The sequence below is a fragment of the Diabrotica virgifera genome, chromosome 2 (assembly GCF_917563875.1).
Source record: "Diabrotica virgifera virgifera chromosome 2, PGI_DIABVI_V3a".
NCBI lineage: Eukaryota > Metazoa > Arthropoda > Insecta > Coleoptera > Chrysomelidae > Diabrotica > Diabrotica virgifera.
This window is the reverse complement of record NC_065444.1, coordinates 201,460,624-201,473,473: the sequence shown is the minus strand read 5'-3', so window position 1 is coordinate 201,473,473 and position 12,850 is coordinate 201,460,624. Positions and strand designations below refer to the sequence as shown.

Here is a 12,850-nt window from a genome sequence, read left to right as displayed (position 1 = left end):
AGTACCCTGAGGAGGTTTAAGCCTAAACGGGGATAAAATAACGTGATCAGTTCAGTTCAGTGTGCCGGGAAGTGGCCTTAGGTAACTATCTTACCAAGGCAGAATATGATCGTAAAGCCATTAAACAAATCTTTCTACACTGTAATTCCACAAAATTATTAAGCATGATCTTTTTTAAGTTTTATGCAGAGTGCGTATTGAGAAAATGCTTTGTTACTATGCAATATTCTTCGCAAAGGACCTCTTATGGTAACAACTATGGACCCAGGAAGACAAAAGCATATCTTTCAATAAAATATCTCTATATCTATACTATGAGTATGGCCATACCATCAAAATAAGAACTATATTATTACATTAGTATTAATGGATAATAAAATATACGGATAAATCAAATATACAAAGTAAAATAAAAGAGGGGAAAATTGGGAGATCCTGGTGACCGTTCACTAAGTCTTTCTTTCTAATCCAATGTCCAATTAATATTTTATTAGCAGATCCACTTTGCACATCCGGCTAGAATATGAATAATCATATTAATAATAAAGTAGTAATTTTAATAAAAGCTCACACGTTAGAATATTTGCATATGCTAATCTACTGTGCAGCAACAGCAATTGCTAATGTAATGGGCGTTAAGATCAGAACTAGGGGTACTAATAACGGAAGAACTGGTAACAGAATCGCACTCTGGGAAAAGACTGCTTAGAAAGATTGATTACTACGTAGGGATATTGGTCAAGTCACAAAATACATACGAGGTGTAACAAGTAGAAAAGTCATCAGGAGAGCTAAAGAAATAATGCTGAGAAATAATGCTGAGGCAAGACACTCAAGATATGATCCAGAAAACAACACAGCCCAACAGTGTCTGGATGCATTAAAACAAAAACTCTCCGTTTATTCAGGACGACTCAGGAGGTACAAAGTTAGTATAACAACCGCAAAAGCGACAATGCACTTTTTGAAAATTCTGAGGTGTTTTATCGAAAACTTAATTCCACTGTAGAAAGTGTCGATAAGACTTACCCAAACCAAGAAGAAATTCATGAGTTTTGGAGAAATCAACTTTCCACACATGGGTGAAAGCACACATTGGGATTAAAAATAATGAGACTGTTGATTTTTTGGCAAAGGAGAGCATTTTCGTAGGAACTGAAGCTTATTATAATATATGCGCTCCAGAAGTTCTTAGGATGTCTAAAAATAAAGTCCTTAATAGATGGAACTATGCATGGAAGGAATACTGTTTTACAAACCCCAATAGATACAACAGTAGTCAACCAGTACTCCCCAAAGAATATTGGCACAAAGAACTTGATGTGCCAAGGAAATACATCACGACGATAACCAGAATGAAATTTGGTCATGCATGTTATCCTTCACATTTATATAAGTTGAAAGTAATTGAACCCGAAAATTGTGAATATTGTGGCGTGAAAGGTGACCTAGACCATTTATTTTTTGGATGCATTAAAAACATACAAGAATCAAATAAATTATATAATAGTTTTTTAACGTTGGGATTGCAATCTCCTCTTAATATACAGTATTTAATAACTTTGGGATTGGAAGAAATATTTAGGTTACTTATTGACTTTCTCACAAATTGTAAAAATGTATTATAATAGTAACTTAGGGTTTAGTTAGTGTTTGACACCTATTTCTAACCTTTTGTAAATTTACCTTACTTATCCGTGGCCTAGTCTTGTGTTGTTGTATGAAAATGTCCTGATGGGTCCCTGGACGAGAAGTGTGTGTCCCAGTTAATGTTCCTTTTGACATAATTATTGATTTTTATTTCGAATATTCGCTTAGGGTAGTTAGGATTATTTAGGTTAGTTAGGGCTATAATATGTATGTTGTGACTGGCTGAATCACTAATGTGTATGCAAAAATAAACTTTCCACACCAGCTGACATTAACAACAATGCTGGATGGTTAGAACATACGACACAGAACTGCCAACACTGCATTACTACTCTTTACTAACCCTTCACTACTGAAGAAGTCTCAAATATCATCAAAGAGCTTCATAACTGGAAATCTCCTAACGGGGTTCAAAACTTTTGGCTCAAGAAGTTTTGGAGTATTTATGAATGCTTATCAACAAAAATTAATCATGTTATTTCTAATCCGCAGGAAATACCATCATTCTAAACTCAGGGAACCACTTATTTAATACCGAAGGATCAAAATAACACCCAAGATCCAGCCAAATACCGCCCAATTATTTGTCTTCCAACTTTGTACAAATTGGTCATATCCTGTGTAGCCCGGCATATCTATCAACACTGTGCTCTGAAGAATATGATAGAGCCTCAACAGAAAGGATGCGTCAAGGGTTCCATGGGTTGCAAAGAACAACTTATCATCGACTCTAACGATAATTTTTCACCTCTACTGGTTTCATCTCTTTTTGTTTCACAATGTATTATGTTTTCCACCTTTTGCGTTATTTTGCCGGTTATTAGCGCGCTCATCACTGTACATACTAAGAATTTCCACAGTTTTTACTGTATTCCTTCACTCAACCGTTCTCTCCAGTTTTTTCTGTTTTGCCAGTCCCCTTCCTGCATATTTCTTCTTTCCATTGCTTCGTCCACTTAATCTCTGAAAGATCTTCGGGGTCTGCCTCTCTTTCTTCTTCCTATCGGGATTCACTATGTTATTTTATTTATCCAAGAATTTGGTGTGATCTTTTGACATGTCCGTACCAGGTTAATCTCTTCTGTTCGATGTAGTTTATTATATCTGAGTTGATTCCCATTCTTTTCTTAATCTCTGGTATTTATTTACCTCTTCTTGTTACTCTGCAGCTTTCCTTAGGAATGCATCTGTGTTTCTCTTATTTTGTTTTTGAAGTTATACTTTTTTAGGCGCGATTGGAAGTGAATTTTCATTATTCTGTGCGCATCAGCACACAGACAGTATGGCATTAGTTGCTAAATCTTTCAAGTTAGGTATAAATATATCAGTGCAAAAAAAGGTGTGAAAAGAATATATGTGATTTTAGTAAATATATTTGTTATAATTGTTGTGTCTTTGGATTTGTCTTCCTCAGGAGTAAGATAAGTGTTATTAAAACATTTATATTTTTATTATACTTCACTTCGTCTGTTTGTTACCGTGAATCGTCATTATGTCCGTGACGATATACACAGAGTCCTCGTAGCGTGATTGGTATAGCGTTCGGCTAGAGTTCGAGAGTCTTCGGTTCAAATCCGGACCACTCCTATTCTTTTTTTATTTTTGGAAAGTGGTACGCATTAAAATTAGTTTAGTATTTAAATAAAATTAAAATAATCTGTTTAAAGTATCTTTATTTCGTTGAAATCATATAATAGAAGTATAACTTCTTACGTGCGTACAAAGTACACACACATTGTTTTTTTGTTATCTTATTTATTGTCCAATTTTCACACGCATAATCGAGTAGACTTCTTGTCATGGTATTATATATTCTTCTTTTTGTTTTTTGCTGTTCTTATCCGTGCCCAATTTTCGTATGCAGTCTCTTGTTTGTTCTGGTCTATTTTTTATATCTTCTTCCGTTGTTCCTTTGTTTGATACTATGAAACCTAAATACTTGTAATTATCTGTTCTTTTGATTTGGTTACCTGCATCTATTTCCAGCTGTTTTATTTCTGTATTCTCCGTTGTTAGGTATTCAGTTTTCTTTAGCTCTATTTCCATCCCATTTTTTGTATATTCCTGTTCTACTTTTCTCATCATAAAACTGAGGTCATCTTCGTCTTGTGCGATCACTATTTGGTCGTCAGCAAAACTTGGGTATATAGTTATTCGTTTCTTACTGGTATAGCCATTCCTTTGCACTTTCTTCTCCACGGTTTCAGGATTTTTCCAGGAATATTTTGAACAGGGTATGGGATGTGGAGCAGCCCTGTAGTCCATTTGTCATCCTAAAAGGACTGCACATTCTATTGTCCGTTTTGATAGCTACTTTGTTGTTCTTGTAGAGTGCTTTTAACACGTTGACGGACAGAAAGTCTATAGACGTCTAATTTCCATTTATGTTATGTGACACAACGTCTCGGTCCAAGAGCTGTGAGACATTTTTGAGTAGGTATTTTAGGCAACCTGAAAATTTTACACGTGACTCTTCCATGATCTTCTTCTTCTTTATGTACCATCTCCTCTAAGAAGGTTGGCAACCATCACGGCAATTCTCACTTTCGATACCGCTGCTCTAAAGAGATCAGCAGAAGTGCAATTAAACCAAGCTCTCAAATTGTTTAACCAGGAGATGCGTCTTCTTCCGCGACTCCTTCTACCCTGTATTCTTCCTTGCATTATTAATTGTAACAAGTTATAACGCTCGCCCCTCATAACATGTCCCAGATATTGTAGTTTTCTGACTTTAACTGTATTTAAAACCTCTTTATCTTTTCCCATTCTTCTCAACACCTCGATGTTCGTGTCTATCCACCCAACTTATTCTTAATATTCTTCTGTAGGCCCATAACTCGAAGGCTTCTAATCTGTCCGAAACATCCTTCTTTAATGTCCAAGTCTCCAACCCATAGAATAATACGGAGAACACGTAGCATCTCAGAAGTCTTATCTTTAAAGAAATTGTAATGTCCCTGCTACAGAGTACTTTTTTCAGTTTGTTGAAAGCATTTCTTGCCTGTCCTATTCTTGCTTTAATCTCTTCTGTGTACTCATTAGTTTCATTAATTATTGTACCCAAATATTTATATTTTTTAACCTTTTTAATTTGTTCTCCATGTATTGTTATGCTTTCTTGGCGCTGCTGAGCTTTTGTGATTACCATAAATTGTGTCTTTTTTGTGTTTAGGGACAATCCGTTTTCTTGGCTGACTTTTACCACTCTGTCAACCATTTGTTGTAAATCTTCAAGACATTCGGCTAATAAAATAGTGTCGTCGGCAAACCGTATATTATTGATTGGTCGGTCATTTACTTTTATTCCCGTGGTTAGGTCTTCTAGTGCTTCCTGGATTATTTCCTCTGAATACAAATTGAACAATGTAGGAGACAGGACACATCCCTGTCTGACGCCCCTCTCAATCTGTATTTCATTTGAAAAGGCGTTGTTCTCTTTTACCACAGCGATCTGATTACAATAGATAGCACTAATCATCCTGATGTCCCTCATATCTAAGTTTTCTTTTCAAGTAATTCGATAAGGCGGTTATGTCTGACCTTATCGAAGGCTTTGTTGTAATCCAAGAAACACATATATACTGGCTGATTAACATCCATGCACCTTTGCACAAGTACATTTACAGCGAACAGGGCTTCCCTCGTTCCCATTGCATTTCTAAATCCAAATTGCGTGTCGCTTATGTCCTGCTCAAGTTTGTTATGTATTCTCCGGTGTATAATTTTTCAAAATATTTTGAGTGTATGACTCATTAAACTTATTATCCGGTGGTCTTGGCATTCTTTTGCGTTTGGTTTTTTTGGCAGTGTTATGAACGTTGACAGCAGCCAATCTCTGGAAATGATTCCTGTACTGTATATTGTATTAAATAAGTCGACCAATATTCCAATTTGCTGTTCTTCTATTAACCGTATTATGTCTACAGGTATTTGGTCAGGACCTGTTGCCTTGTTGTTCTTTGTTCGCTTTATCGCCTCTAATACCTCATCTTCTGTTATGTCTGGGCCGTTGTCGAACTTTTCCTGCTCTAGTACTATCTCAGTCCGTTCGTCTTTAAATAGCTCTTGAATATATTCCTGCCATCTTTTAAGCCTTTCACCGACGTCATAATTATTTTGCCGTTTTTATCCAGCAGTATGTTTGATTTTTTCTTAATATTTGTGCCTGTTATTTCTCTAATTTTCTTATGAAGGTTTAAGTTATCATGTTTCTCTACCAACTGTTCAATCTCTGCGCATCTGTCACTATACCATCTTTCCTTTGCCTCTCTGATTTTTCTCCTTATTTCTGTGTGTATAATATTATACATGTTTTTGTCTTTGGTTTTATAAGATCCATGATAGCCTAATACAAAAATGCCGGTCTGGCTGGGGAGTAGCGGTTATTTTCCCCAAAAATCCCCCCAAAGTTAAACAAAAGGGTAAAAATTGTTATTACAAAAAATATCATTGACGTGACTTTAAAGTAAATTTAAATATTCAAATATAAAGAAAATAAACAGGCCAGGCGATTTGAGGGCGATTTTAACTCTGCAAGATACTTGCATGGGCGCCCCAAGATTATTTTCAGGGGGTGCATCTGAACTTCAGAAGATTTCATCTGAATCTGTACATACTATTAACGAGTATAAAATACACAACTATACATGCATAACTATGTACATTCCTTCCTGACAGGGAGGTGCAATTGTTATTTTGACAGGGTATTTTTTAATATTAAAAATAAACAGATTCTGAAAAACACAGTTTTTTTTGGTGAAATTTTCCAACTGCCAAAAGCGCTATAGGTAAGCAGCAGTGTGAGAAAGAGCGTATACCGATAGCTGTTTGCGTCCTCTGTTGTAGCTGAGCGAGTCCGTTCGCTCCAGAAAAATCACGTGACCTAGCGATATCCATGTTGTTGTTCCTCGAAACGTTAGAGTATTTATTATAATATATTATAGTTTTTTAAGTAACTTTTTCTTAATTAAAGAAAAATAATACGTACTATACAATAGATTTTGCAAATATGATAGAAAAAGACAAATTTATTATTATAAATATATAGGTAGAAAAGTATAAAACTATAAACTAAATTAATTCTGTGTTCGAATCTTGTACTTTTTCTTCAAACTCCTCAGCTAAGTTTAAATATTCATTCTCTTCTTCCTCGTCAGACTCCCCTCGAGACTCAGATTCCTCTTCTACATGATCTGTAAATAGTTGTAATATGTATTTAGAATTAATTAAAAATTAACTAGTGATTAACTAGTTGAGTTGCTACGTATTCTCCGTCCTTTTATACGGAGTCGAAGCCTGGACAATCACGGGCGTACCTGAAGAAAGACTTGCCGTTGTTAAGATGTGGAGTTATCGAATAATGTTAAATATATCATGGACACACGTAACAAACACGGAAACATTAATAAAGATGAAAAATGCAAAAGAAATACTCAACACTATGAAGGAAAGAAACATGAGCTACTTTGGTCATACCTACAATAAGAAATAAAAAACGTAATGTGATTGGTTATATAAGGAAAAGTATTAAGCATTGGTAATTTTTCATTAATTCTAAATACATATTACAACTATTTACAGATCAGGTAGAAGAATCTGAGTCTCGAGGGAGTCTGACGAAGGAGAAGAGAATGAATATTTATTTTAGCTCATTTTTCCTTCCTTCATAGTGTTGAGTATTTCTTTTGCATTTTTCATCTTTCTTAATGTTTCCGTGTTTGTTAAGTGTTTTGTCCATGATATTTTTTACATTATTCGATAACACCACATCTCTACAATGGTAAGTCTTTCTTCAAATGCGCCCGTGATTGTCCAGGCTTCGACTCCGTATAAAAGGACAGAGAATACGTAGCAACTCAATTAATTAATCACTGATTAATTTTTAATTAATTCTAAATACATATTACACCTATTTACAGATCATGTAGAAGAGGAATCTGAGTCTCGAGGGGAGTCTGACGAAGAAGAACAGAATGAACATTTAAGCTCAGATGAGGAGTTCGAAGAAGAAGTACAAGATTCGGACATCGAATTAATTTAGTGTATAGTTTTATATTTTCTACCTATATATTTATAATAATAAATGTGTCTTTTTCTATCATATTTGCAAAATCTATTGTATAGTACGTATTATTTTCTTTTAATTAAGAAAAATTACTTTAAAAAAAACTATAATATATATAATAATTACTCTAACGTTTCGAGGCACATCAACATAGATATCGCCAGGTTACGTTATCGCCAGGTCACGTGATCTTCTCGAGCGAACGGACTCACTCAACTACAACAGAGGACGCAAATAATTATCGGTATACGCTCTTTCTCACACTGCTGCTTACTTATAGCGGTTTTCATTTATATGCACGCGTAATTTGTTTGATCACATGGCAATTGGAAAATTTCACAAAAAAAAACCTGTCTTTTGTAGAATATTTATTTTTAAAATTAAAAAATACCCTGTCAAAATAACAATTGCACCTCCCTGTCAGGAAGGAAATGTACATAGCTATGCATGTATAGTTGTATATTTTATGCTCGTTAATAGTATGTACAGATTCAGATGAAATCTTCTGAAGTTTAGATGCATCCCCTGAAAATAATCCTGGGGCGCCCATGCAAGTATCTTGCAGAGTTAAAATCGCCCTCAAATTTCCTGGCTTGTTTATTTTCTGTATATTTGAATATTTAAATTTACTTTCAAGTCATATCAATGATATTTTTTGTTATATCAATTCTACCCTTTTTTAACTTTGGGGGCATTTTTGGGGAAAATAACCGCTACCCTCCAGCCAGACCGGCATTTTTGTATTAGGCTATCATAGTAGAGTCACCTGAAAAATTTTCAGGTTGCCTAAAATACCTACTCAAAAATGTCTCACAGCTCTTATACTATATATACCCGATATTTTTAAAATATCGAGTTATGACAAAGAATCGGTGTCAAAAACATCTACAGATGCATATGAAATGTAACACGACGTCCATGATCGTCGTCCACATGTTTACAACAAATGTTAATAAACTCTTTTTTTTTTCATAAACTGTAAGCGCTAAAAAAATTCAGCAATTTCCCTATTCTACTGTGCAAAATACATAGTGTCACCACCACCACACTTATTGCTTATACATTTGACGCACTGTCCTTCAACGTGTTACTGCTTTTATTAATATTCGTGTAACTTTGATTCCATTGCTTCCCATAGCTTGGTTTTAGACATCGAGTCACATGCCTTAAGATCTGCAAGAGCCAGATGAACGGATCTAGTTTTGACCATTCTTTTTTCTATTAGTTGTTCGACTGTGTAAATGTGATTTATTATTAGATACTAAAAGGTGTACTAAAAGCTGTGTGAAGTAATATTTTTCAGATATATGAACGCAATTTAATAAGAAGAAATACCATTTTTATCTTTTATTGGGGGAAACCACCATTTACAAGATATTTTACCAGAAATATTCCTTATTCAATAAAAGCATATGCGATTACGAATCCAAGAAATAATACGTAAGTACATATGTTTTGTTTATTTTTACGTTCTTTCACCTAGTACCTATTAGTTGTTAATTTGTTCCTATTCTCCTTTTCATGAACATTTTTCAGTGCGTCACAAATTATAGAAAAAAAGGTAAGTCCGTGATAATACACATTTATGACATTTATTCTAACGTGACATTTTTGTTAAATCTGACAGTTGTCAAATTTTATTTTCAATTTGGAATAAAACCAAATCAATTGTGTCTATTGCATTTATAAAATGGTATTTTCTTTCATTTGTATAGTCTTATAAATTGTACAGATTATATTGATAATATTATTATTTTATTTAATAAATAATTCTTTTTTGATTATGGCGCCATCTATCGACAACTAGAATAATCACCGAACTAGAATAATTACCAAATATTCAAAGACGTGCCTTTTTTTCTGTCACATACAATTTAATGCGTTAGAGAGAAATCGAAAAACTGTGACGCACTGAAAGATGATCATGAGAAAAAGAATATTAGACCATTCATCAGCGGTAAAAAACTGTAAAACCGTGGAATTTTGAGAATCAAAACCGATTTTAATGAAAATTTGGATTTAAGCTCGGTTGACCCTCTTATTTAAAATCTACCCTAAGCCGAACCGGGCTTTTGCCCTGGGTGTGAAAACAACTCCATCTAGGGGATGAAAATTTTTTCAATCAAAATAACTACGGAAGTCGATAGATTGACCAATTCTGAGTAAATTTTGTACTATAAAATTTTTTTGCAAAGTGGATACTTTCCAAGTAATTAGCGATTGAAACTATGCAATTTTTATTGAAAAAACTCACGTTTTATAACCATTTTTCATGAATAACTTTTAATTTTAATTTAATTTTAATTAATAAGTTTTAATTTAAAAAATTTTAATTTTATAGAAAAAGTTATTAAGAACAAAATGTAGCTAATAAAAAACCAAAGAGATTCGAGTCGAAAAGACCTATGTAAACCCAATAAGGACTGAGTTATTTCTATTTAAAGGATGGTTATTTTCGAAGAACCTCGAAATGGAGAAACTTCAATCTCTCGAATGTGGTGCAATTTTTTGGGAAAAGTTAACAGACATCTTTTAAAGTTGTAAATACGTCATATAAAAAAGAAAATAAAAGATAAAAAAGAGGTAAAAGAGTAAAAAAACACAAAGAAATAAATAATAAAAAACAAAACAAATATTTAAAAAATATATAACGAAAAAAAAATAAAATCGGATAAAATAGATAAGTTATCAAAAAAAGTATACAAAAAAGTCACATTTTAATAGATAAAAATAAACAAAAATAAAGAACAAGTAAAACAAAAAATTAATATGAGATTTATGGGAAAAAATATTACAATGTACAGTTACAATTAATTACAGTTACATTACAATTACAGTTAATTCTTACAATGTAATGTGTCAGTAAATTTGTTATATGCAATAAAAGATAAACTAACTTACCACAAATCGTCTGGCTAATTGGCAAAGTTTAAGCCATTATAAAAAAAAAGAATTGAGTCTTGTGTATTTTTGTATTTTTTTTGGTTTTGTATGGGTATTTGTAATATTTGTGCACTTAATATAATAGATCTTGGGACCACTCTTAAAAAAAATTATCTCCCTCATGAGACTTTTTTTATTCACTTATTCTGAGTCTAGGGATGGTCACCAGCTCAAGCTTAAGGCGAATTGAGACTATTCACTTTAGATGTACACTGTGGATGATTCATCTGCAATGAAAGGTATAAATATACTCTTCATCTACATTTCATCCAAGATGCACATCCAAAGTAAACAGTGAACAAAGTAGAAGGTATTCCTACTTTTGATGAAATGGTTGAATGATTCTTCCACAATGAACCACTAGAGTAAAGTGTAAACTTGTTATTTTCGGTATTTTTGTCATAAATTTATATTTTGATACCTACGTAAAACGACTTTTCAGTGGAAAGGTGAACATATGCATATATGTATTTCTAGAAATATATCGTAATCATAATCATGAGTGGCTGTGGAATAATAAATCTGAGGACTACCATAAAATAAATATTTTTTGTGAAAATGCAAACCGGTCCCTACTAAAACAGTTACATTTACCTGAATTAAATATAGGCGATATAAAATCAAAAATAAAAATTATCGCTATTATTGTTGAGTTAGCAAAAATTAGGAAGTCAGAAAAGAGTGGAGCAGAAAGCGCTGATGTTTATACTCCTCGTTTTTTTGTGGTTGAAAGAGGCAAACCCCCTGATTTTTTGTAATTTTCGACATTCTTCTAGTAATGCTTTACTTTCCATTCCAGGACTATTCGCCATTTTGAAAAGACTGTGAAATGAATTCCGTCAGTGAAAATGTAAATTGCTGACCTTTTCAATCTACACTTTCACTTATTCCTCTATCATCCGCAGTGTACATGTAAAGTGAATAAGTCTAAATTCGCCTTTAGCACGGCTCGGCTCGTTTCAAGTCGGTTTGTTTCTTGCTAACCGAGCTTAGAGCCGAATCAAATTTTTTTCGAGCCGAGCCGAGCTGAATCGAGACGAGCCGAGCTTTCCTTAACGAGCTTGTCAATATTTTAGCTAATGCTCTAATACTTTTTCTAATTCATCTATTTCTGCTATGAGTGATACTTTTGTTTGAAAATAAGTAATTAAGACTACAAATATGTATTTTCAATATACAGTGTGTCCGTAAAATATGGAATAAGTTCCAGCAGAGCCTGGCTCGGCTCGACTAGAATATTTCACTCGACACGAGCCACGAGCTCAACCTGCAGCTCGAAGTTCAAGCCAAGCTTGTGTCTCGAGTTTAGCTCGAATTTTCGAGCCGAGTTCGAGCTTGTCAAAAGCTCGGCTCAAGTCCATCCCTAGTCAAGTCGGACAACTTTTATATTTCAGACAATTTTCGGGAGGGGCGCCTTTCGTAAATATAGAGGTTTCTAAACTTTGGTGCGACCGACCACTGGAGTACCCTTAAACATTTGTCGGACAATATTATCAGTTAATAGTAAATATCTATATCAAATAATCATATAAAAATCAGCTATACGATTCGTGCTCTATGGAGTCACCCCATATGTGGGGCTGTCTATGGAGTCATAAAAATGATGATTTTTTTGCAGGATTGTTTGATATTGTTCGTCCACTCTAACATTTTCCATGCGTCACTTCATCAGGGCCCTCGCAAGGTTGAGCGGCGCCCGCGTGCTGAATATATTTTGGCGCCCTTTAAATCTACATATATCCAATTATGAAATAAATCTATAATTTTTTATTTTCTACTCGTAATGAAATAACAGAAATTGCAAGAACTCCAATTTTATTTTTCTTGTAACTACATAATTTACTGATAATGGCAAAAAACAAAGAAAACGTTAATATGTATATTAGTGAAGGACGTAGGAGTAAAATTTCGGGCCAATGTGTTTTAAATGCAATAATTTTTCTCGAATCTTAAAAAACTAATAAGTATTTTTGAAAAATTTAAACGCAGAATGAAAGATTACATTATTACCAAGGGCCGTAAGTCCCTTAGAATGACCAAAAAGTACTTTTGAATGAGATATTTGAAATTAAAAATTACACTAAATTTTCTCTTTTTTTTTCACTCCTGTAATTTATTAAAATAAACAATATAGAAGTTTTCAAGGACTTTCGGCCTTCTCTCATTCTGGGTTTAGATTTTTCAAAAATTTCT

General features: G+C 33.6%; 1 protein-coding gene across 2 annotated transcripts in view; it reads left to right on the top strand.

The window, feature by feature from the left end:
- The window catches only part of LOC126880353 (ionotropic receptor 40a), an 85,696-nt gene that overhangs the window by 9,595 nt on the left and 63,251 nt on the right, over positions 1–12,850 (top strand). For both annotated transcript variants that reach the window (XM_050644165.1, XM_050644164.1), the window contains exon 4: positions 9,018–9,154. In XM_050644165.1, coding sequence (XP_050500122.1) covers positions 9,018–9,154 — 137 coding nt within the window. The remainder of the gene's footprint in view (positions 1–9,017; positions 9,155–12,850) is intronic.